Source organism: Ambystoma mexicanum, chromosome 11, assembly GCF_040938575.1.
Source record: "Ambystoma mexicanum isolate Mex_15411 chromosome 11, UKY_AmexF1_1, whole genome shotgun sequence".
Taxonomy (NCBI): Eukaryota; Metazoa; Chordata; class Amphibia; order Caudata; family Ambystomatidae; genus Ambystoma; species Ambystoma mexicanum.
In genome coordinates this window covers 211,744,107-211,770,915 of record NC_090934.1, presented here as the reverse complement: position 1 = coordinate 211,770,915, position 26,809 = coordinate 211,744,107, and the positions used below count along the sequence as shown (strand labels likewise).

General features: G+C 46.2%; 1 protein-coding gene across 2 annotated transcripts in view; it reads right to left on the bottom strand.

Annotated features, from left to right (window-relative positions):
• ZDHHC18 (zinc finger DHHC-type palmitoyltransferase 18) overlaps window positions 1–26,809 on the bottom strand; it is a 474,560-nt gene that overhangs the window by 276,256 nt on the left and 171,495 nt on the right. For both annotated transcript variants that reach the window (XM_069622871.1, XM_069622872.1), the window contains exon 3: window positions 26,621–26,770. In XM_069622871.1, the coding sequence (XP_069478972.1) occupies window positions 26,621–26,770 (150 nt within the window). The remainder of the gene's footprint in view (window positions 1–26,620; window positions 26,771–26,809) is intronic.

Here is a 26,809-nt window from a genome sequence, read left to right as displayed (position 1 = left end):
TACTGCTTGTCCCACCTGAGAATCAGACCTAGAATGAGTGTCTAGGCAATAGTGTTTTGTAAAGGTGTGTACAGAACTCCAGGTTGCCGCTTTGCAAATGGACTCTAGGGGAACATTTGCAATGAATGCTATGGATGCCCCAGTGCCTCAAGTAGAATGTGCTCTAGGCTTGAAGGGCAGTTCTCTCTTTGCAAGAGAGAAACAGTGTGATGCATTCGACAATCCACCTTGATATTGCTGATTTAGAGACAGGGTTCCCTTCTCTACCAGCTGCCACTGAAACAGAATTGTTTAGTTTTCCTCAGTGGTTTAGTTCTAGCCATGTAGAACATGACTGCCCTGCGCACATCTAGTGTGTGAAGGCTTCTTTCGGCCATGTTAGTAGGTCTCTGGAAGAACGTGGGTAGTTCGATTGACTGGTTCAAATGGAACTTTGAAATAAATTTCAGCGCAAATCTGGGATGAGTGCGCAGAACTACTTTATCTTTGTGGACTGTAACAAAGGGGTCTAAGACCGAGAGGGCCTGTAGTTCGCTAACTCTTCTGATAGAAGTGATAGCTACTAGAAAGGCTGACTTGTAAGTCAGGTCCTTCAGACTAGCTTTATGCATAGGCTCAAAAGGGGGTCCCATGAGCCTAGTTAAAACCACATTTAGATCCCACCAGGGGCTGGGTGAGTGATGGGGGGATACATTCTTTTAACCCCTTCCATAAAGGCTTTAATCACCTCTTCCATAAAGGCTTTAATCAGAGGTATTTTCCACTACGACACCTTTTGCTGTGATGTGGTGTAGGCTGACAACGCCGCTAAGTGAACCTTTAAGGAACTGAAGACTAACCCAGAGTCCAACAGATGGGTTAGATATAACACTATGTGTGAAGGCGAGTAATTGGTGGGATTGACGCCTTTGGAACTGCACCAAATGACAAAACGTTTCCATTTGCTGGCATAGCAATAACGTGTGTTAGGCTTTCTTGCCTCCCTCAGTATGTCCATGCATCTTTGAAGGAGTTGCAGATGTCCAAACTCTGACTTCAGGAGCCAGGCTGCTAAGTTCAGAGTTTGTGGGCATGGGTGCAGAGTCTCCCCCCCTGTCCTGAGACAACATGTTGTACGGGCAGGGCAGCTTGACTGGTGGGGAGAGGGACATTTCCATCAGGTGCACGAACCATGGTTGGCGGGCCCACATGGGAGCCACCAGGATCATGGTGACTGGTTCCTGGTGCATCTTGTGCACCATCTTGTTCAGAAGAGGAGTCGGGGGGGGGGGGAGGGAGAAAGCGTAAACTAATTTCCCCGACCAAGTTATCCAGAGACCGTTCCCCTTGGATCGGTTCTGGGGGTACCTGGAGGCGTAATCTGGGCATTGGGCGTTCTCCTGAGTAGCGAACAGGTCGATCTCTGGAAACCCTCATTCTGCGAAGACGTTGGATACAATGTCTTCGTGCAGACGCCATTCGTATTCTTCTGGCAGAGGAAAATCTCTGCTGAGTACATCTGCCAGAAGATTGAGTTCCCCTGGAACATGTTGGGATATCAGTAACATCTTGTGTTTGAGAGCTCATATCCAGATGTTTTGGGACAGCTTGGATAGCCCTGGAGAGTGAGTGCCCACCTGCTTGTTCAGATAATACATTGCTGTTGTGCTGTCGGTTAGGACCAGCACTGTCTTCCCTTGCAGTTGCTCCTGAAAGGCTTTCAATGCTTTGAACACCGCTAGTAGCTCCAGTAGGTTTATATGGTGGATGCTACCTGAGGGGACCATACTCCGTGCACTGTCTGTTGAAGCAGGCGGGGCCCCCCCCCACCCTGTGAGAGACGAGTCTGTCGCGAGAGTGGCTTCCACTGCAGGGGTGGTGAAGGTTTTCTCCTTCAAGACGTTCTCCCTCGACCACCACTGCAGAGAGAGAACGAGGGCTGGCGAGACAACAGATCTTCCCATTGTCCGCTGGCCTGACACCACTGGCTGTTGAGCCACTCTTGCATGGGACGAATGCGCAGCCGCGCGTGGGGGACCAAGTATATGCATGACGCCATCATCCCTAGCAAACGCATAGCTTTGCGTACCGTCACCTCCCGACAGGCTACATACTGAGAAACTTGAGAGAGCATGTTCTGAATACTCTCGCTGGAAGGGAAGTCTAGACCGTCTTCTGTGCGAACTAGAGCCCCCAGGAACTGTTTTACTTGGCTGGGGACTAAGGTGGATTTCTTTTCGTTGATAGAAAATCCCAGGCTGAACAGTAGGTCTACTGTCTTTTGGGTGTTCGAAAAACAAACGTCAAACGAGTGCCCTGTGATGAGCCAATCGTCGAGGTAAGGGTAAACTGGAACTGAAAGTCTGCGCAGGTGTGCTGCTGTCATTGCCAGGACCTTGGTAAACACCTGTGGCGCCGAGGCTATGCCGAAGGGGAGTACCTTGAACTGGTAGTGTTTGTCCTGAATCACGAACCTTAGGAATTTTCTGTGCGCTGGCAGCATTGAAATATGAAAGTATGCATCTTTCATATCCAATGTTGTCATGAAGTCCCCTTGTTTTAGCAATGGGATCACCTCTTGAAGTGTTACCATGCAAAACGTCTGGGGCTTTATGAACTTGTTCGCTGGGCGCAGGTCTAGAACAAGACGCATGATGAGATCCTTTTTGAGTACAAGGAAGTATGTTGAATAAATACCCTCGTTTACCTGAAGAATCAGGACGGCTTCTATGGCGTCCTTTCCCAGCAGCGCCTCCACCTCTTGGACCAGGATCTGCAGATGTTCCTGTGAAAGGCGTCAATGTTTTGGCGGTCTGAACTGTGGGGGTCGGGCGAATTCCACGCAATAACCGTGGGCGACCGTCTTTAATACCCACTGGTCTGAAGTTATCCCCTCCCATGCCTTTAGGAAAGGTGATAATTGCCCCCCAACCGGGGAGACATGAGAGGGGACCTGAACTTGGTGGTCATTTCTGACCCGTGGTTGACGCACCTCTGGAATTGGAGCCTCTGCCTCTATTCTTTCCGCGCTTCTGACCCCTCTGGGGGTAGTAAGTGGGGCTTGCAGCTGGTTGACTTGCGTTGAAGTTGGCCGTGCCGAAATTATTTTGAGCGGCGCGGGCTTGTCCTCGAAAGGACCGCTGAGAATTGTTGCCCCTCTGAAGAGGGTTTTTGGGAAATCTGGTGCAGCGACTTAATAGTCTCATGCTCCTTCTTGACTGTCTCCAACGCATCGTCTACCGCCTTCCCGAAGAGGTTGGCCTCTTCTATGGGTTTATTGATGATGGATGCCTGGGTCGCAGGCCTGAAACCCGACGTGCGCAGCCACGCGTGTCTCTTTAGGAGAGTACCCTGTGCGAGAGACCTGCCTGCTGTCTCTGCGGAGTCCAGGGTATTCTTTACAACATTTTGATTTGCAAGTTTGCCCTCCGAGACAATGGCGAGAAGCTTGGCTCTGGTTGGTTCCGGAATCTCCTGGAGGCCTTCCTGGAGTAGGTTCAATTGGGCGTCAACGTAGCTTGCCAGTAACGCCATGTTATTGGCAATCCGGACGGTATAAGCAGCCGCCGACATGACCCGTTTGCCTAAGACATACAACCGTTTGGACTCCTTGTCCGGGGGTGACTCTTCCGTGGCAAGGGGAACCCCTGCTCTCTTGCGAGTGTTGGTCACCACCAGCGAGTCTGTGATTGCGTGCCCTTTGATATAAAGCGGGCCGGTGGGGGAGGGCCGGGAGAGTTTTTCGACCCTTGGGTTCACAGCCCTAGTCTGAGCGGGTGTGAGTAAAGGGGCCAGCCATCTCTTTACAGAGCTCAAGAGAGGGATAGACCGGCTTGCCGGAGGCTTGTCATTAATAATGTTTACCGCGAAATCTTGTTCAGGCAATGCCTCAAGCGTGGCAATTTTAAAGAATTCCGCTGCTTTTTTCAACGTGTTGTTGAAAACTATTTGATCATCCACCGGGGGAGCTTGCCGAACCAGTGTGGATGGGGGGGTGTCGAGGCAAAAGATATCAGAATTGTGATCGTCCTGCTGGGTGTCCTCCCAGTTGTCCGTTGCACCTTGATCTTCCCCATAATTGTCCAGAAAAGAAGTCTCTTCTTCTCTATACGTGTCCTTCTGGATATCTTCTTGATAATCAACATAGTGTTGAACATCTAGGTGTTAGGCAACTTGTGTGTGAGGGTTAGGGTCTACCCAAGCTTTTTTCGGCGGAGGTTGATCAGAAGCCCAGAAAACCTGCTCCAGGCGATCCATGTACCCCTCAAATTGCTCCGTGGTCCACTTGGATGACCCAAATGGACCCAGCGGAGCAGGAACCGGGTCCCAAGGCGTTCAGAGGATCTCCTCAGGGTGCTTGAGAGGGGTACCTGGCTCTCTTCGTAAGAGTCCTCAGCATCGTCTTCCAAAACTGTGGCAAACCTTTCGGCGGATTGGCCCATAACTGTGGGCGAAACTGGTACTAGGCCCACCGCCGTAGCAACCCTATTGATACTCTTACTGATGGTTACTGAATCTTCGGGGGACAAAGCCTCCGATGATGGTTTCTCTGGAGCCTACTCGTAGTTAGAGGCCTACTCTTAGTTAGAGACCTGCTCGTAGTTATCGGGCCTGCACGGGCCTTGGAAACCTTGAAACTCGAAGTTTCTTGTTCAGAAACTTCGGCGTGTGTAGTTTGGGGAGTAGCGCCTTTGTTATGTTTATTAAGCCCAGTCGTCATGCGCTGCTGCGGATGCGGGGGAAGGCTTCGGATCAGATCGATCCGATGGCGCTTGCGCCTTCCTCGACGAGGTTGTCGAGGAGGGCGCTTGGGTTGTGTGGTTTGTGCGGTGCAATTGTACGCCCCTGTCACCGGGTGTGGTCCCTGTAGCAAGACTGCAGTCGAACCTCGGGGACGGGCATGGCGGCTCTAGAATCGTCCGCCTCAAGGTCTACAACATCCGCGTTGGACGTTTGGTCATCCGATGTACCCCAGTCACTCTTGGCTGGTGTCGCGGCAGGGGAGGGAGGCTCCACGCGTGACATACCTTACGCGGCCCACCGCTTCAACCGGCGCTCCTTAAGGGATTAGGTTTAGGAGTTTAACGCTGACCACCGTTTTAGTGCTCTAGGGGGAGACAAGCGTAGACGAAGTGGGCTCGTCTTTCCACAGATATATGACCCTTCACAGAGGGCACAATCTAAATGGAGTCCTTTCCATAGCAGAAGGGAAGGGTGACCAGACCAAAAAGGAAAGAAGTGGAAAAGAGGAAAGACATCATAGTGGTATGGCAAACTCCGAGCCCACTCTCCCTACTGTGTAGGCCAGCCAGAAGGCCCGACCACGTGGAGGTCCGAACGCTGGATCTTAGGTGCCGGAATCCACAGCCGTAGACGGTTCCTCCGTAGTCTTCGTCGAAGATGTTCTTGATAGACGAAGTGACTTAACGCGGATTAAACCGACAATTCGGTAAGATAAACAACGTCTCATGAAGAGCTCTGCTATAGGGCGACCAGTTATCTTGGTGGAAAAAAACAATCTGAGGGACCTCGGCCAGTGAGGGATTTTGGGTACTACACACGTCATGATAGGGATAGTGTTTCAGACACGCCTATGCCGACGTCCCCTTTCGGTCCCCTGAAAGACGAGATGCAATACTCTGCGGTTACTACTGGATGTCGGACCATATGCACAGCATGTGATTCTAAGCAGATTAACGAGCATCAGAAACGAGGATACACATTTTTAACCATTTAGGTTGGATTGCTAATCAAAATGCATTTATCTAGCGATTTTGACTAATCAATTTTGCAAACTAATTTATGCCTTGGTAACTACTTTTGAAGTTATGCGTCACCTTGTCCTACTTGAATATATTTTTGCCTCTTGTTCCACTGAGCTGAAACACCACTCCGCAGATTCAAATGATTTGGATCTTAAGACCATTGCTGCTGATCTCTGGTTTTCCCATAGTGTCCCATAAGGACACTCATGCTTCTGGTAGCATAAGAAGGGTAAAAAGCAAAAAAGACGGGGGTGGGCATTCTAACAAATTTTCCATAATGCCCACAAAATATTTCATAAGTCACATGAACATTTTAAAGGTCAGTGGGACTCCCGATTCCAAGCAAGAAGGTAGACATTAAACCCCTCCCTACATACAAAGGTCCAGTGCATCTTGTGTAACCTGTGGAGCAAGTGACTGAAGGTGGAAGGGTAATACCTTGGGGATCCATTCTTCCTTATGAAGAGGAAGATATTCTCACAGGAGCATCCTTATATTCAGATTTCTGGAACTGGATCTGAAGTAGTTTTAGTTTCGCTTGGAACCTAGAGTTGCTGAAGCCTACACTTCCATCCCTGACAACACCCAGAATTAATTTTCAGGATAGTGTACTGCAAGATGGTGTAGCCACCTCTACTCTTAGGAGACACTGGGAACATTCAAACTGGGTTGGATCCCACAATGGTAAACCTAGAGGCTCTGGTCAGAGCTCTTATAGGGTCCATTCAGTTCAATAATCCTCCCTCTCAACTTCCTAGTTATGCCCGCCACTTTAGCTGTTAGTAGAGAAGAGGACAGACTACCTGCCAGCGTGAGGAGGAAAGTTAGGGAGTAAATATAAACGTCAACCATGCAGTATCAAAACAAGGCTGTTTTAGCCAAACCTCAATACCAGCCTAAGGCGAACAAAAGGCTAAAGGAGTAAAACCTCCAAGAAGAGGGAAGGAGAATGTCCCCCTCCCCTATTGTATCTACAACTGAAGTTGAGCTAGTTGGCCAAACCCTTGAACTCGATAAGAGAGAAGGGTTGTCAGAAAATCTCAATTCCCATGAGTATCCTGAACTGTCAAGCTTGCTTGCAGAAGGCGGCTCCTTGGAGGCGGAAGAAAGGGTCAACAAAAGTGTCCATCACTTGAAAGCCAGGCCTGCTCTCATTTGCAAGTAAAGCGTCTGGGAATCTACGAGAATCCAAAACGAAGGTATCTAATTAGATAGTATGTCCACAGAGCCCACTAGTGAAGACAGATGAAGTTGGTAGTTCCTCAGGATGTGAGGCCCTTCCTTCTGCAGTTGGTGCACCAAGTCTCCCTTGCAGTTACATTTTGACATAAAGAGAAGCAAGGAGAGATTACCCCGCTAACTCTGCTAGCCTAAGATGGGGGCTACAGTGGAAAACCACTACAGGAGTTTTACAACTTGTCAGTTATCTGGCAAAAGCAGAACACGGATTCAGACTCCACTGGGTTCCACTATGAGTAGTGGATGTACCTTTTCGGGAGGTAGGGATCAATGTGGTTAGTCCCTTGAATCCCATTACATACTCAGGCAACAGGAGTATCCTAGTGGTTGTTGATCACTCCAAATGGTATCCTAAAGTCATCTCACATAAAGACAGTTACTGCCAAGGACCTAATCTGTCCATAAACAGCCTTATTACTTTTTAAATGAACCTGTTATACAGCAATAAAAAAACAATGCAGGAACCTCACGAACAGACAATTACAAACTCGAACAACAAATAACCTCAAAACAAAATCTCACCCAGAGAATCCACTGTAACCTAATAAACGCAAGGTCAATGTCCAAACACGTAACGGAAATATACGACCTGTCAGAAGGAGGCATAGACATCTTATTTGTAACCGAAACATGGCTAGACGATAACTACAAGATCATCCTCAACAACTGCCTGAAGACTTCAAATGCATCCAAACAGAAAATCCAAAAGAGGGGGAGGGGGACTAGCGATCATCCACAAGGAACAACTGGCCATCAAAATGGAAGATCCACTAAACATCGATAAATGCGAATCCTTAATACTACGACTTTCAGTAAACCCCAAAACCAACCTGAAATTCATACTGATATACAGACCGCCAACCTACGATGCGACTTTCATAGACGCTTTCACGGAAGCAATCACTACCCTAACCATCAAGTACAATCATCTGATCATCCTCAGAGATTTCAACATATGGTTCGACGAAGAAACCACAAACACAAAAATCCCTAACCGCCCAACTAGCAGAGATGAACCTACAACAACTAGTCAAAGGAGCAAACCACTCAGCAGGGCACACACTTGACGCAATCTTCGCCAACAAGGATCTCATCACCACGGCACCCGCAATTCAAATACTCTGGAGCGACCACCTCAGTCCGTTCATAATCACAACGGCTGCTCCAACAAAAAAGCAACAAGAAAAACAACCCATCATGATGAAAAGAAACTGGAGAACCATAAAAAACTCCAACCTAACCGAGCTCCTAGAACTCAGCAAACCACAAGCATCAACTATGGAAGAAGCAGACCTAGACAAAAAAGTTGCCCTACTTCACACCTGGATCGCAACAACCCTTGACGACATCCGCAAAGCCTTCACCCCATCACGCAAGAAAACTACAGCAAAATGGTTCACCCCACTACTCAACGCCATGAAAAGGAAAAACCGAAAACTAGAATCTGAATGGAGGACCAACAACACCACCGCAAACAAACTGAAATTCCTACAACAGATCCGCGCATATAAAAAGGAACTACAAAAAGCGAAATGGAAACATTGCGACAACCGAATCTTCAGAGCACCAAACGTTCAAAAAGAACTATTCAAAATCAAACGAAATAAAAAACCCACCGGCCTGCAAACACGCCAATGCCATCGACGAAACTTTGCGAGGATCTCGGAGACCACTTCAAACACAAAATAACCCCCATCCAACACACCATACAAAACAGACCAAGCGTTCACAACTCAAACCCCACTGACACAGACGAGGAACACGCAAACAAGTTACGAAACTTCCCAGAAATATCAGTTGAGGCTTTCGTCAAACTGGTAAACCAAAGCAACAAGGACCCTTGCCCCCCGGACATATACAAATCAATTCTCAAACAAGGAACCCCTATGGAATACCACAGGAACCTCCTCAATCTCTCAATCCCAACAGGTAAAGTACCGCAGGCCTTCAAATAGGCTTACATCAAGCCGCTACTCAAAGACACAACAGGACATGTTGAGGACTTATCGAACTACAAACCCATCTCCAACATACCCTACATAGCCAAACTGCTAGAAACGTACGTCTACCAAATAACCCAAGAATTCATAGAAGAGCATTGCCTACTAGACCAGGCACAAGTTGGCTTCAGACCTATGAGAGGAACAGAATCGGCTCTCCTCTCAATATGGGACGACCTAAAAACAAACGCAGACTCAGACAACAGCACCGCCCTGATTCTCCTTGATCTGTCTGTAGCCTTCGACACGGTCTACCACGCCATCCTCATAAAGAGACTAGAAGGACTAGGGATAACAGACACTGCCCTGCTTTGGATCAAATCCTTCCTAACAAACAGAACCGAAACAATATGGATGAAACCTTGTAAATCCAAACCCAGAGTCTCCACGTGCAGAGTACCACAAGGATCATCATTTTCCCCGCTCCTATTCAACATCTACATGTACCTATTAATCAAACTCATCAAAAAACACGGCCTCACATGCTACAACTACGCCGACGATACTCAAATAATCTTCAACATACAAGACACCCGAGAAGAAAACACCATACTAGAGAATTGCCTTTGCGACATTCAACTGGATGAACCTCAACCATCTCAAAATCAAACCTGGCAAAACAGAGATCATGATTGTCTCAAAAAAGGGAGGAGACATCACCTACATCCCCTGGCCAAGAGAGCTCGGCACCACACCAGAACCATCATCAACTGTGAAAAACCTAGTGGTCCTAATGGATAACAATCTCACTCTGGAGCCACAAGTAAACTCGGTAATCAAGAAATGTTTCTTCCTCCTGCGAGCAGCAAAAAGGATCCTTCCGTTCCTGTCATTCGCCAACAAAACACTTACCATCATCGCTCTGATCATGTCCAGATTAGACTATAGCCTATACCAGACGCACCTAGATAGACGTTGGCCTGCGTCACATCTGGATAGGATTGATTGAAGGACAACACGCCTGCGCCTAGGAAAAACGGGAATGCTAGAGTGTGCCACACCTGGTATTGTGAATAGTAGCAGACCCACACCTGGACGGATCTCTAAACTCTAGCCTGCGCCGCATCAAGATAAAAGTGTAAATGTTGGCATGACCACACCTGGATGAAGTCCTAAACATTGGCCCGTGCAGCGTCTAGATGGGAATGTAAGGGCCAACAAGTGCCAACTCAGACAGAACTGTGAATGTTAGCATGGTAAAAGGTCAGGTTACCCACTAACCAATACAAGCTCAAACTCTGCATACTTATCTCACTCAAAAAACTCACAACCATCTCTCGCACAACAAGCCGCACGCACTTTACAACACTGCAACACATAAGCCGGAACAGCACACGCAGAGTGACTCCGATCCGATACCCGCACCAAAGCTCAGCACCCGGTGTATACTGAGCTGAAGCTGCCAACAGAACACCACTCCTCTCACTATCCTACTCCCTCCTTCACCTTACTAACCCATCCCACCTTTATCATTTACAGATCCGCCTGGGGACCAATTTCCGTTGGTGATGGTGCACGGAACAAATACCTTTAACATTTAACACAATAAAATCCCAATCCAGCCCACACCTATGTCCAACCCATAGTAAATCTAATACGAATAAAAAAGCTTCTAAAATACCCACAATCTTCCTCCCAAAAAAAAGTAAAAAAGATAATGCAAGGCTCATTGTTCCCTCCCATTATCAGAGCCCATACAGCCTCCTCGTGTAGCAGTAGACAGCCCGGCTGCAATGGAGGCCCTTGACCTCAAATCAATTAAGGATTTGCAACTGGGTAACAGATGTTTAATGGTCTCCAATTGGTTATCACCACACAATCAGCAGAAGCGAAGAGCCCTAGAGATGTTGTTCCAGGCACTCGTAATTTCTAGTGTTTTTGCTGTATTAGTTTTAAATGCCAGACCAGGGAATTACCCACAAACTGTTCGATGTAGTTAGGGGGATACTGCCGAGTAAGAATATACTCCACGAACAGCCCGCTGTTAGCCTTGATGGCAAGGTCCACAATAGCCTGTGAAAACAGTGCCTCACACATTGGATTTAAAGCACGTAAGGGGGCAACTCTAGAACACCCAGGGCCAAAGCCAACCATCTGGCGGAAGCAGCAGTAAGAGAACACAATCTTGCATGAACGCTAACTTGATCCTATGAAAGATGGCGCAAAGATCCTCTGAGGAAGCAGCTTAAGCTCACCTACTGTCCTAGCTGAGGAATACCAACTAAGAAGGCAGTCGTCCAGGCTAAACAGATCCATGTCGCAACAGACTAAAGGTTTAAGCATGCCAGTCAAAATTACATTTAGACCCCACTAGAAAATCAGAGACTGTGGAAGCGTCGCCTAGCCACTTTGTTTTTTTAAAGGCGAAAGACCCCTCTGGAATGCCAAGGTATGAAGCAATTTCCAAAAAGGCACTATTTGCATGACTGGTGCTACCTAGTGGGTACAGATCGAGCCATAAGAAGATCAATGTTCTCAGTAAGGGCACAATGGCAAAAAAAGGCATTTGCTGTGTAATGCCTCCTTGTAGAATCTTACCTCAGCACACAAAACGGAAATGTCGCTTTCAGATATGCCTAAGATGCCATAGGCTCATTCTTCAGAAACGAGATGCTCAAGTTCAACAATTGGGTAACGCAACGCTTACAACTTGCTGGACTAAAAGTTTCTGAACTTCAAAGAAGCGGAAGCCTGCACTTAAAAAGGTCAGAGAAACCGACCAGGCCAATAAGTAGCAACTAGAATCCTCCTGCAATCGTAAACTGTCATTTTTATATAATGTATGAATTTGATTTTTTTATAACGCACTTAATACCAGAGTTCCGTTTCTAAGCGCGGATTCAAACCTCGGTTGCTCTGCATGGTCTTGCTTCCGAGACCAGCACGTTGCCCCTGTGCTATCCTCTGTTCATAAGGTGGTGGCCTGGAGGGGCATCTAGGGCCCCTTAAATCATGTCATTTGGGGGGCACTTGGCAAGCCCATGTGCCTTACCAGTAAAGAAGTAGTCTTTTTAGGGCGTGTGTTTTGCTCACTGCAGCACAAGCCATTTTAGCCTGAGCACAGGCCTGATCCACGCAGGAGTGAGGAGCTGCTGCAGCAGCACTCTTAAGCCTCTTTCCCCCCACCCCCTCAGCCTTCCCCTGTCCACCCATAGCCAGCCCGACTGGACCAACACTGGACCGAGAACAGGCCTCTTTACATCAAGCCATAGGCAGGCTGGCCTAGGCAGAGGCTAAGGGCGATCCCCTTGTTTGCCTGTTGCACCAGCCCTGCTTTGAAACACCACCAACCCTGATCCATCAGATCACATACAATAAGGTAAGGGATGTCACCAAGACAAAGTACAGAGGTAACACCCGGTCACTGATATTGTGCCTCACTGATAGTTTGCCAAACATATAGTTTGCCTCGGTAACATTCTACCACTCTGATAATGTGCCTCTGATATCTTAGCACTGAGATTCTGCCACTTTGTTCTGCCGTTGTGATATTGTGTCAAGCAGATAGCCGGCCAAGCCTGAAGTCTGGCACGCTGTTTGCCAGTTAGTGCCTGGTGACACTGCCGCTGCAACATTTCGCATCAGTGACATTTTGCAGTGGGGAAATACTGCCACTGCCCCTGTTATAGCATGTCCCATTAATATTTCCCCAAAGGACACATGAGGCGCCCTCTTCCCCCCTCTATAGCACATTAACAAAATACCAACAGCAAGACCGGATAATTAAAACCAAATAAGGATAACATAAACCCAAACAAGACTTAGACAACCAGCTGGCAAATTCACAACTAGCACCCTAAACCTCAACAAAAAGCCCATATCTCTGAAAGACCACCACACAAGAACGTACTGTAGAGAAGAAACTCCAGTGAAAAAACCAATCACCACAAACTACTACCTCACAGAACCGAAACACACTGAAAAACCATGAACTAAAAAAAAGAAGAAACCCCTTTACAGAGAACATGACCAAAAATCGCTCTATATCCGACACAACCTACAATCCACTAGAACCAGCAATCCAGAAACACAACCACTGAGAAAGAGAAACAAACCACAGATGGACCGAAGAAGGATCAAGAGAAATGGAATAGAACCAACCAACTATAACACACCATGCATCACCAAAAACTGGTGAGAGGACAGGATTCAACAATACAAACTATCAGACACCTCTAGACGAGCCCGACCCGACACGCAACCTACTTAATGAAGAACTTGAAGATCAACCCACACACCAAAGCCTACCACAGAATGCAAAGAAAGAAACTGATCAACTTACCTACACAACCCCCAAATCACAAAAAGTGGAAAACAAACTCACTGCAATGCCAAATCAATGTCAAACACAGCAGAGAGAGGCACGATTCTCCTCAATGAAGGTGGAACTGACATCCTATTCCTTACACAAACCTGGCTAATGAAAGACTATGTATTAGTTGCACACAAATCCCTCATGAAGAACTTCAAACTCAGGCAAGCTAACAGAGAAGGAAAAGTGAGATGGCCTTGCCGTTGCATACAAAGACCACCTACAAATCTGAACAGCATTATCATTAAATATTGGAAATTGTGAATCACTGTTCCTCCACCTAGCACTGGACCATTAACTCATCTTTCACTCCTACTCTTCTAACGACCACCCACATTCAACTTGTAATTAATTTGCAAACACCATAACCAACATTCCTATAAAACACGACCATACTTAGATTTTAATATCTGATTTGAAGAAGAAAACATACTAACAAATCACTGACCTCACAACCATCAAGAGTTCACCTACACCAAATAGTGAGGGGACCAACCCACTCAGTTGAACACATTGGAAGCAATTGTCTGCCCAAATACATAATCACACCTATGACCCCAATACATATTCACTGGAGCAGTCACCTTACGATACCCTTCATGATCCACTCTCCAACACAAATACAAACCCTACCCCCCCACCTAAACAACCCCAATTCAGAAAAGAAATTGAAAATCTTGCAACGCCATAGATATCAAAACCAGACTGCATTCCAGAAAACCACCAAACAGTATCCTGGACACACTACAAACAGAAAGAACGGACGCACTGCAAAAATGGGTCACGGACACTCTAGATGCCGTCACACCGAAGAAACCTTTGATCTGCTCAGAAAATAATATTGCTGCAGATGATTCACCCTCAGTGCCCTGAAGAATACAAATAGGAAATGGGAACAAGTATAGAGGAAAGATTACAACCAATAGGACAAAATTGCATATTACAAAAAGATACAGAGTCCGGGCTGAGTCCTCCTGCAGTCTGAGGCATGCAGTCTTTCCACAGTGTTTACTGGTGGAGGTAGGGCACCTTCTTTAAAACCCAGGAGCGTGCCGGAGTCCGGGCTCAGTAGTCCTGCAGGCTGCGCAGTCTGCACATGAGGCGCGAGGAGTATAGCCCTGCCAGCTGCCTTATTTTTCAGCCCAGCGCATGCGGATACTGTGGTTGTGGTGCTAGGAACACAGCAACCTAGTAAGTTAGCCCATAGGGTTTATCACCAAAACCTGTTTGCCGACTTCAGCCAGTCATTGGCCACCAACATGAAGACCCAGGGGCAGGGGAGGAGAGACGGACTAAAGAGGCTCCTTAAACAGTTGGGCAGGCCCTGCCCTCAGAGTCATACTTTCTCCTTGATTTCTCCACTGGTGTTCATTGTTGGTGGTTCAGCTTTCCTCTTGAGCCTCGCTATCACCCTGTGTTTTATTTTGGAGTGATAAGCGGCCCTATTGAAAAGACTGACAACTGGGAACTTATTCGCAAGTTTGCTGGCCCACCGGCGGCTTCCTGGGGGCTGCGAGTGACCTCTCCCTTCAGCAGCTAGGTGGAAGGGCAGTGAAGAACGACCACTGAAACTAGCCTGATACATTGGGGGTACTCTGCTCTTATAAGGGCTGATTATAAGATCATTGGAACTTTGCCTCTCCAGGCTCATCTTGCTTCTTGGCCATTTAAACCTCTAAATATTTCTGGCAACTTTTGTTAATTGGGGACAGTGTTTAGCATTGGGCCCCATTAACTAATGAACTCAGCTGCTTTTATATTTCATCAACTCATCACGTTTAATTATTTTATCTTCTAACAGTGTTATTTGCCTGAATTGTTTGTGTTTATGACGTATTTTATGATGTACTTTTAAGAACTTGCCTTTTAGGGTATTTCTGCACTTGCACTTTAGTACCTTGGTTTTGTCTACACTGTTGCTTACATTGCAGGGTAATTTGTGTTGTGCCCGCAATACCATGCCGTAACGTAAAGCCAGAGACCTAACTCTGGTTGTGAATAACTCTTTTTTAAAGTAAACCCAGCCAGGTTGCAGCTCGGATAGACCCCTATTTGGTCACAAACAAAATTTTAAAAAAAATGTAAACCCAGTCAGATTGCTTCAGGGACAGGCTGGACCTCTCACCAGCCAACCTTGAATCAATATTTGAAATAGATGTCCGGGAAATAACGGAACGCATCCTTAATACAGAAAGGGCAATTGAAGTTGCCATCTCCCATACAAGTGACCAAGAGTGTATACTGCTACAATTTCACTCCCCAAATAGCAGCCCCCAATGCCTTACCTCCAGTGAACAGGTGGTGATGGGAGCACAGTTTTCTATGGGTATTCCTGGCCAGGAGCCTCTGTTTATTAGACAGAACCTGGTGGTACAGGGCATCGAGGTTACACCTTACCAATTATCACGCTCTACTGATAATTCATTGCATTCCATTTCCAGGGATTTTAAAATATTAGATGAGGTTCTTGATTAAAAACTGGCCCCTCTCCTCTCTGGTACTGCTTCACTTAAAAACTCTCAATTCATATCCTATTATTGATGACTTAATTAGGGGGTTAAAGAGTGATGTCCAGGAGCTTAAGGGAATTGTATATCTAAGAAACACATCCACTTTGGCTGACAATGGTAGGACTAATGAATGAAATCCTTATCCCAGTTCAGAAAGAGTTGTGGATCTAAACAGCTTGTACCACCAGTAGTGCGTTGTATCCACCAGCAGAGGGAAGGTACACATGGGGCAGCTGAGACAGTTGAAGGATCAAGGCTAATATCTACCCCTGGACCCCAACCACTCTGGAAAGCCACTGTTCTGGGCCCAAAGCAAGTAGTTATTGATCTCCCGCCCGAAGCAGCACCCCTGGTAGGAGCAATAACGGGAGTGCCCTGCTTAGAAAAAGACGTGGAAGAGAACTTCCTTGATAAATAAAACCTCCCAATGGATTAATACCCACCTACCGGGGATAAAGATTAATCCTAGGGGTATTTTGATGGCAAGAAAGGTGTCTCGGGTTGGAAATGCTCTCAAACGGATGGAGGGGGACTGTGTGGTAGTCTCAGTGATAACCCAGACTATGCTGGATTACAATGTTTCCGCACTTACTGCAGCTTGGCAAACCAAGGTGTCTAGCTCTGATACAAGTTCCTTCCTCCCACTGGCTGCTTTGTATCCGCCCCACACTGCCCCATTAATTCAACAGCAGTTGTGGGAGTTTCCTAAGATGAGAGGGTGGGTAGGTGGAACTCTAGGTAGGGGTCAGGGAGGCGTCTGGTTAGGGAGGGGGGCGATTCAGTGTCAAGACTGGAGACTACCATTATGCTTCAACTTCTAATTTTATTACTCTTCAGCAGTTTCAACAAAAACATAAGAAAACTGAAAAAGCTTTCCCTTTTTCTTCTCTACTTTTCTTATAAATTACAAGTCCCACTGTCCTACTACTATTCTTTTCCTCCTCCTCCTCCTCCTCCTCCTCAAGCAGATAAATATGCCGTATAATGTGACTAGATTGCATTATTTTAGTACAGCTATTGCGAGTAATGTGGCAAGATTGAATGTCTCTTACAAACAGGAAAGCATAATTGTTGCGAGAATCAGGAGAAATGACAGTATGTTTCTAGATGTGATTACAGACCGTGTAGAAGACTCCTGTCACAGCAATTGTATTCCGATTGGAACTGAGGTATAAGAGCGCGAGATGCGGTGCAGTACGATAGCACCTTCCGAGGTGGCTGGGGAGCAAGATGCAGTGCTCAGGAGACCGGAGGGAAATGGAGCGAAGAAGAGCTTTGCCTCCACATAAACTGTTTGGAGCTCCTAGCAGGCTCCTTCGCTATTAAGGCGTTCACGAAAGGGAGAGTGAGCTGCTGTGTCCTCCTCAAGATGGACAACATCAGCAGTCAGGTACATAAACCACCAGGGGGGGTGGGGTGGGGGACGAGATCCAAATTGCTAGCAGAACTAGCAATAGATTTTTGCCATTTTTGCCGCCAGTCAGGGACGTCAGTCACAGCAGAATATCTCCCAGGGACGCTCAATGTAGTAGCCAACTGGAAACGCAATATCTAACAGACTCCAGCGATTGGAAGCTGAATGTAGAAGTATTTCAGCGACTAAAAGAGCTATTGGGACCAGTGAACACCAATCTGTCTGTGTCTCATCTCAACACGCAGACGCTCACATATTTCAGCTGGAGGATGGATCCATCCGCCCAAGGCACAGACGCGTTCCTGCAAGTACGGGCAGGAGATCTGCTTATGCCTTTCCTCCCTTTGTAATGTTGAGCAGAGTGTTGGCGAAATGCCGGAGGGAGAAGGCAGAGTTTGATTGATAGCTCCGATATGGAGATTGTAGGTATGGTTCCAGACACCAATGGAAGTGTCAGTAGACATACTGCGAGTCCTCCCCAGCAGAGGACTCTTGCTCACGGACCCAGCTGGGTCGTTCCATCCTCTGAGAGGGACTCTCCCACTGCTGGCATGCAGGAAATCAGGAAACGCTGGCAGTTGCCAGGCATTTTGGAGCAAGCTGCAGAGCTCTTTGCAGAGTCATGGGCCCCATCCACAAGGAGTTACGACGCAGCTTGAGCCAGGTGGTTGACCTGGTGCAAAGGGAGAAATCTTCATTCCATTTCAGCCCATATAGTAACAATACTGAATTTCCTAGCTCACCTTTTGCAGTATGGGAAAGCGTTCAGGGCCATAGGAGTGTATAGGTTAGCGATCTCAGCAGGTCAGCTGCTAATCGAATGAGTGCCAGCAACGGAACACCCAGCGGTGTCCAGACTCAAAGGGAGCTTGATATAAAGCAACCCCTGAGCCGAGATACAAGCATCTGTGGGACATTACGGTGGTGTTGCAACTGTTGGTGAGCTGGCCGGCGGACAGATAGATCTGTCGCTGAAACAGTTGTCAGGCAAGTTGGCCATGCCATTATGCTTAGTATCCTGCAAGCAAGCAGATGTCAAGGCCCTGGAAGTACACAGGAAAAGCTTCAGCCGCAAAGGGGTAACCTTTTCAATAGTTAGGAGGCCAAAGATAGAGCCCACTTCAGTGCATTATCCCTATTTCCCTAACAATACAAAGTGGTGCGCGGAGAGATGTATTAAAGAAAACGAGACAACAGCGGAGTGTAGACCAGCAGGTACCATGCAATTGTTGATAGCGCGCAGGAAAACATTCCAAGCAGTAGCGACTGCCACCATAGCTAGATGGGTGCGAGAGGCGATTGTCAGGGCTGGGCGGGTTAGCAGCATTTTATGTGGCAAGCAAATGCCCCCCCAGTCATCCTAGCCCTGTAAATCCTTTGTTAAAGCCCTACCTGTGGTACATAAGGAGGCTTTTCCATCCTTATTGCAGGCAGAGCATGCAGGGACAGAGAACCACCAAGAGACTTCATTACCCAGCAGGCGGTGTGCTCCACAAGCCTGCCGGGAGGAAGAAACCCACACGAGAGCCGCGCCCAATGAACTGCACATGCTTGCTATTCCGGCTTCTGAGAGGAACGGACGTGTTTCCCAGCGCTCTGCCCCGGGCAAGCCTACGCGGGGCATTCCGCCCACCTGAACACACCGCAGGCCCAGCGGCAGTTCCCAGATAAGTGTTTCTTGGGTTATACTCCGCGAGTGAGGAGAAAGACTAACGCAGTGTCGGGAGCATGTTTACGAAGCGGCTGAGGCTGTAGTGCATGGCATACATCGTACTTGGCGGTAGAGACCGCAACACATGGCAAAACATTAATCTGCATGCTGAGTGCATAGTTGGGGTGACTGAGTGATAGGACGCTCAAAGGAACGTTCCGGGTGAGGCAACCCGAAACGTGCAACTTCCGATTCTCTAATGGAGGTTTTGCAGAAAGCACATGTGCTGAGCCATGGGTGAAAGCAACCCGACCAGCGCACATTACTGGTTCACGATTGCCCGTTGTTTGGGGTACAAGCATACTGCAAAGAACGCTAGGTTTAGCGCAGCTCACGCTCATTGTTTTGGTATTTTCTAACGGAGCTCGTCACAGAACATTCGGGTACTCCCCATGCAGCACTAAGGACAAGGCAACCACGAGCCGCAGCTAAGTGCATTTCTGGTTTTATTTACAATGTGCAAAGTGTAATGTCACAAGGTGCTCTGTATAGGTCACTGGTGCTATGTAAATGTGCATGTTATCACGAGCCTTTTTAACTGCATGAAGTTGATGCAGTGAGGAATATAAGACCCATGCTAACTCTACCCTGGGGAGCAGGCTGTGGTTAGAGCTCCAAGAAAAAGCTCATAAGGTGTGGTTCCAAGCCCCACAACAAAGGCTTCAAACTGCTGGGTACAGGTGTGAATGTGCATGGTTTGCAAGGGCGGAGTATACACCACAAGGTCAACCAGCGGACAAGGCGGAATGAGCTGAGGAGCATCTTTACCAATCTTCCCATTCAACTTCTCCCCAACCCTTTTACCAGTGACCCTACTACCCTCTACCCATCCACTCTACGGACCATAACCCTCTTTCCCCGGCGGGTTGCGGTAACCTGTGGTTCCTACCAGGTCCAGGTGCCAAGACCCTACGGGGAGGCAGGTGTTCGTGCTGCCTCTGCGCCAGACAAGATTGAAGACATCCTGACAGTGATGCAGCTAGCAGGCATTGACTTGAAAGAGTATGGAGCACATTCTAAGAGGTGCAATGGCATCCAGAGCGTTCACAGCAGGCGTATCATTGCGAGATATTATGCAAGCAGCTGATTGGGCTAGTGATAATACTTTTAAGGAGTTTTATTTTAAGCCAATTGAAGGTTTGAACTACAGCTGTATTAGGGAATCTTTGAACAAGCAGAATGCTCGCCTCCAGTCTCAACATAGAGTGAAGATTACCTCTGCTAATTGTGCAGGGAGTCTTCATTCTATTAAAGACTAGGAGGCGAGCATTAATTTCCCACCCGGTCTGCCTGTATTGTATATCATGTGATGTAGATGTCAATAATAGGCGTGACAGTATAAGGACCCCACCCTGATATTTGTTGTTTGTATGACCTTAGGTGACGACCAGAGAATAATTGAAAGTCGAAGGGTCGTGGACAGCGGACCTTGAAATAGCAGAAGTTTACTGTTGAAACGCAGCAAGTTGGAAGCATGCGGCAGTTGGAATAGTTCACCTCGTTGGATTGGGTAAAGTTGGACAGTTACAGGATATGCAATTCAGAGCAGTCAAAGGAGGAGTTATCTCCCCCGTCTGCCCCCCCAAGGGCTGTTATGACATTCTTCTGCTGGAATAATGCTGGAGCAGTGTTTAGTTTTTAAGGAGGGAAGTGGTGACATATTTTATGTCTTATGACAACTTTTTGAAGGAAACATGGGCCATGAACCCTGTATGCTTGGATGGCTGTATCTCAGTATGTTCTCCAGCGAGGAAGGGCATGAGAGACTGCTGCCAAGGGGGAATATCATTTTTGTTTACGTCCTCCCTAAATTATCACATAGTTCGAGGGAATTGAAAACACCCACTTTGCAATATGTGGCAGTTTTACCTGAGCAGGGTCAGGAATTGCTGCTGGTTAATTTTTATAACCACCCGCATGATTCTGACTGTCTAAGGGCACTGAAAGAACTGAGTCAGAATACTTGTCCATGAGGATCGAACATACGAGTGTGGTCTTGGGAGGGGACTTCAATGTTAAACTGGGTAATGGGATCCTGATTGATCTGGTGGACCCAAAATTTTGTATACGGGAACCCCAGCCCCCAATTGTCTGATGAAAGAATGTGCTTGCAGCTGAACAAATGGCTTGTGGACTGGGGATTCCGTTCATTGAATGGACGTGTATGTTCAGTTGTACCGGATAGGATTACATTCGCGGGTACCCAAGGTACATCCATAATCTATTATTTTTGCATGCATGTCCAAAATTGGCCCCTAATAGTGGATTTTGCAGTCATAGATGAGATCAACAGCGACCACTTCCCTCTGAGGTTGGTTTTGAGTTTGGGTCACTCTGGGACCTTAACAGCTAAGCATCCGCATTTGGATCTCTGTGATATTAGCCGCCCCACCCCCTATGTAAACGCAGGATAAAATGGGCCAAGTGTGACGCAATGTCTACTCAGTTCAAGGCGGTCCAACCAAACTTGGACCACATTGCCTGTATCCTCTCTCATGATGCATAACCAAGAGAAATTATGTTTGCATCACAAAAAATATGGAATTTGACAATACAACACGATTTCAAAACCAATAAACGTAACATGCACAGCAGGTTTGATGAAACGTGTAGGATAGCACAGAATAATCTGAAGGGGATCCTGCGGGATTGTTAGGCAAAGTTTGAATGCAGTACCCTCTGGGAACACAACAAGCAACTATGACTACAGGTATAGGCAACCCAACCTTTGGTATATGCTTGTACTACATAGTTTTGGTAGCATGTTGAGCAGCCAAGCTGATCTCAAGAGGGGAAATGTGAGCAATAGAGGAGTTACATAGATTCACAGTTACAGGTATTCAAATAAACTCTTGCACTCAAGGTTTCTTGCATAAACAATTAATTTATCCGTCAGTTATAAAGCTTCTTTAGAAGGGAGCAATATAATAGTAACACAAATACACTTCAATAGAGTACACTTTGTGTTTCTGAATCAGACAAGACCCTTTTGGAATGGCCCACAGACAACCTACACCCACAGGTGATTTCAATAACAAGGGTGCTGGGGACATTAATATCTTACTGTTGGCATTCAGAACACTTTTAAAAGTTGGTAAAAGGCAAAGGTTATTAGAACACAAGAGATCACCAATATTCTTAAGCAGGGCAAATCCTTTCAGATCCTCTTAGAAGAGTTATACAATTCAATAGGCTAAGCCAAAGTCAATGGGCAAAAGTCTTTGTATAGGATGCAGCACTTCAGGTAAGTAAATGGAAAAGTCTTTGCACAAGTTCTTAGGCGTCTTTGATAAAAAGAAGAATCAAATGTAGGGCCACAAGCTGATAGTAGACACCCCTAAAACAGAATGCGTATTCGTCACACACTCCACTCACCCAGGCCCCACCCCACGGGTGTACTCACAACATACAGTCATTGGGAAGGCTCCAGCCAGTCTGGCCTGGACTTCCCCACAACACCATATATGGAACTTCCACCCAACAGCCAGTCAGGGGGAAGGACAGAGTCGGGGCTTCCCGGGACTTCAGGAATCCAAGGTAACAGGTGATGGAGAGCACGGGGCCATTTTGTCTCCATCAGGAATCCACCGATTCCAATGACAGGGCCTGGGCATCCCAAAATGGAGGATGCGCAGGGCAGCTGTCAATTCAGCACAGAGCTGCCACCAGCCTGTACCCTGCTCTGTGGGCCACGCACAGGTGCCCAAAAACATACACTAGGAGTACAGGGTCGAACCCCCACCCAGGGGTGCCATAAGGGTCTATTCACCAAACCAAATACAGAAAGAGCCACGCCACCAGGTGTCCCACATGAACTCCTGCACCGAAAACAAGTCAGAACACATGATAAAAACAAGGACAAGGATTCAGAGGCCCTGTCCCTCGGATGCATTTCCAGCATCAGACATGTTCTTGACTAGCTCCCTTTCACTGGGACGCTCCCACTATTCCTTTGTACACTCTTTTGCCCTACCCTCAAAGTTCACTTGCTCGTTTTATTTTGGTTATTTTGTCAATTTCCCATTAATTGGACCGTGATGTGACTGTGTACAGCGATTGGACGTAAAGCGCTAAATACAAACAAGATGTCTCTCCAAACTCGATTTGCAATGTAGACCAGTCTAGACATTTAATAATACTTATTCTTGCTTTATTATAGATGCCCAGTAGAAAAGTGCCATCCCACAGTAAGAAATGGCTAGACTGGGTGCAGTAAAGGGCCAAAGTTACAGTTTCCAAAATCAGTCACACTCAGGTAGGCCTCCGGCTCCCATGCTAAACAGACAGGAACTACTGAGGGCTTCCTAGCTCCCAGCATGCCCAGTGAAGCCGGAGTGCCTCCATCTCGAGCTGCAATGGAACACATACATTTTTATGTCGGAGCGAAACCCCCCCCCCATTCCCCAAATATGCAGCAGCCAGACCACTGCACTGTGACCACTGCTGGGACACCTGTAATGCCAGTGGGGTATAACAGACTTGCATGGCTTATCCAAATAAACATGGCTGTGCCTATTGGATTTATCCAGGTTATTCATATTGGGAACTTTAAACTAAAGATTCAAATGAAATTTTTGAAGGTTAGGGTATGTAAATTTTCGCTCCTACCGATCAGACGTTTTTATCTTGCGAAAGCGGAGCCGATTCTTTTGAATGGTCTGGACATTTGTAACCATGATATGAGCTCATACCTGAATGTGGGTCAGGGGAAAATGTGGAAAGAAGTATTATTCCTATCCATGGCAGTGTCCAATGCCATTATCCGCCACGAGTTATCTCTTATTTCACTTACAGCTAGATACTTGTGAAGACAGTTATCCTTGTTTAGAAAGATGAATGATCCACCAGCAAACACCTTATATGAGTTGCTAAATAAGGTTGTTAAATCCAGGTCAGTAAAATCTATTAGAGGATTCTGTGATAAAAATAATTCTATTAGATACTTTAGGTCTTTCTTTAGAAGACCTGGTACAACGACCGGGATTAGTTAAGAGACTTATTTAAGGCAGAATGGGTGGACACAGTAAATGGTATAGAGTCTTACTCCTCCTATAAGGAGTATGCCAACTTTGGACACGCAAGAGAATGTATTCCCCTTTATATACAAAGATTCCCTTGTTATAGGGCGAGATTAACATTTATGCGTTTTGGACTCAATCAGGTGCCGACTTTAGAAAGGATGAGGAACTGGGGACATAAAGAAGAGGTGTCCAAGCAAGATCAAATCAGCTTAACATGTCGCTTCTGTAGAGAATCTGACAGGTTAGAAACGAGCGCTCTATCTTAACGATAGATTTAATAGGGATCTTGAAATGTCTATCCATTTGTTTTGGAGCCACTGTATGTGGGGTGTAAATATTTCTTTAATTCTTGCATTAAATCTATTACTCCAAAATATAACAGAGGAATTGGAAAAAAGGAATTTCATATGCAAGGTTTCTACAGAGGAATAACAGGACTGGAAAGATAATGGAAAAGAAAGGGAATACAATTACAATATTAAGGGCTGGGAGAGATATTTTATGAAAATTGTATGATAGTTGTGATTTTGATGAAATTTATTCTCTATTTTATATGCTGTTTTATAAAAAATTAATTGTATATTTGTATTGTGTGTGAAATGTTGTATAAGGTTTTATGTCAACTAACAATGCAACAATAAAAAAAAAAACATATTGGGAACTTTAGCCAACTCTACAAACTCGTTTAAAGTGATTTTGGAAGGTTGTTCCCAAGACATTGGCATTTCCCCTGGGTTCTCCCCGGATCCATGGAGTTTTCTACCAAGAGACTGGAATTCTAGCTTGTACTTCGGACCTCATGTGCACTTCCAACTCTCTGCATTACCCTCCTGCCCACTGGAACATAATAAGTTACTCTGCATCACTGCTGGTTAATTTAATAATTAAACTGAAAGTAACGAGATGTTGTAGATCTGGCATTGTGAAACTAGTATCCCAACATTGTGCGGTCAAGTTTGGCCAAGCCCTTTTCTTCTCTGTAGGTACTGTATCTAGTATAGAGGCTACATTGGCATTATTGATTTTGCCATGGGCTAAGGGTTGAGGAAATTACTGTGACTAGTTATGTGTCAACATTTGGGGTCCTGATCATGACTAAAGTATCTATCTTTATTGTAGTCGGGGTTCACTTTTTCTCCCCACCCCTTAGCACTATATGTATTGTGTCGAACACAAGACAGTAGGAAAACGTTTAGTTTCGAAGTGGGTTAGGTACTGTATGGCCCTTTACTGTTTTATACATGCTTTCGTTACTTTGTGTTAGCTTTAAACCAAAGTACTATTTGGCCTTCTAGATATTCTGTGTGTGATTTGTACAATCTGGTTTCTCAACCAGCTAGGAACAAGGAAGAGCAGGACGAAACATTAAGAAAATATTACCTTTGTGGTGATTCAGGTACTCTTGGACCTTGCACTTTAAGGCTATGGTGGGCGTCATCTTCACAACGAGAAAAACTAGCAAAGCTGGGAGGTGATGGTTGGTGACACATGGGTGGCGGTGTAAAGTGCAGGAATGCTCGAGTGCACCAGCCCCATTTCGAAGTTCTTAAAGTAAATTATTCATCCTATCATTTGTAAGCTTTTCCTGTCCAGCCTGCAATGCAGGCTTATCCAATCCAACCAGTTATGAAGGAGGAAAGAGCAAAGAATAAGAGTACTGGAATTATTAGGAGGGTACCTTGTACTTTTACTGGACCTCTGGGCCTTTTTTTGGAATGTACCAACCCCCCTTTTTCCTTGTCTAGTTACTGCATCTAGTATACGGTCTAAATTTGCACTAATAATTTTACTTTGTGCAGGAGGCTGGGGGTAATTACTAGGACTAGCCCCAAGATGAAATTTTGGGTGCTGATCATGACTCCAAGTATTTTTTACTGTTGCTTTAGGTTGCGTTTTTCATGTCAACACCTTCGCCGTATATGTATTGTGAATACCACCAGGTACTGGGTATACAATTAGTTTAGGAGTGGGTAGGGAATTTACGTTTTTATACAATGTGATTATGCATTTGGTTTGACCGGTTGTGGTCATTTAGAAACTATTTCTGATTTTATATGAAAGCATATATTTTTCAGTATACTAGTGTGTTGTATTCTCTGCACTACAACTGCACTACCAGTCCACCACCTCTCTTGAGTTATGCCTGGCTGCTCTACCATAGCTACCTACATTAGGGTATTTGTTTTCGTCTTTGGGTTGGAAACCATGTTCTGCCAAGAGTTTACATCCCTCAGAGGGAGAAATTGCCCTAACAATTATTCATAAATAAAGAAAAGTTGAAAATGAGATAGGAGCAGGTGTGAATGTATACAAGACCAATACTGGAGGACTACACTCTAAAAACAGCCTTCACAAGTTCTGTCCAATCACACCACACAGGACTCAATCGAGAGAAGCAGTAATAGGTTTCACAAGCCTTGTCCACTACCCTTAAGCAGAAGAAGCAGCAAGGTAGCATACACATTAAATGCATTCTGGCTATGGAACACAGGACTAAGAGGCAGGCGGTAAACACTTATCACAGTGTGTTAAAACTCCATATTCTAAGCAGGCACAGTGAAGGAGAATTCATTTCACAAGCCTTGAACAATACACATCTGTACAGAGCAATTATATAAACAGGAGGTAGCCACTTGCAGTCCAGTTCCCAGGGATATCCCACAACCTACCTACACAGTTATCGCAGAGGCTGCAGTGTGAGGTCCGTGGTGGGCGGAACATCTTGCAGGTGAAACAGTACTTCAACTTGACCACCTGTCCGTTGATCACCACCTCCTTCGTCCGCGGTGGTGGTCGATATGTGGAGGAGCCAGTGCCATCTACGAAGATCAAGCAGAAATTAAACATTTAAAGAATCC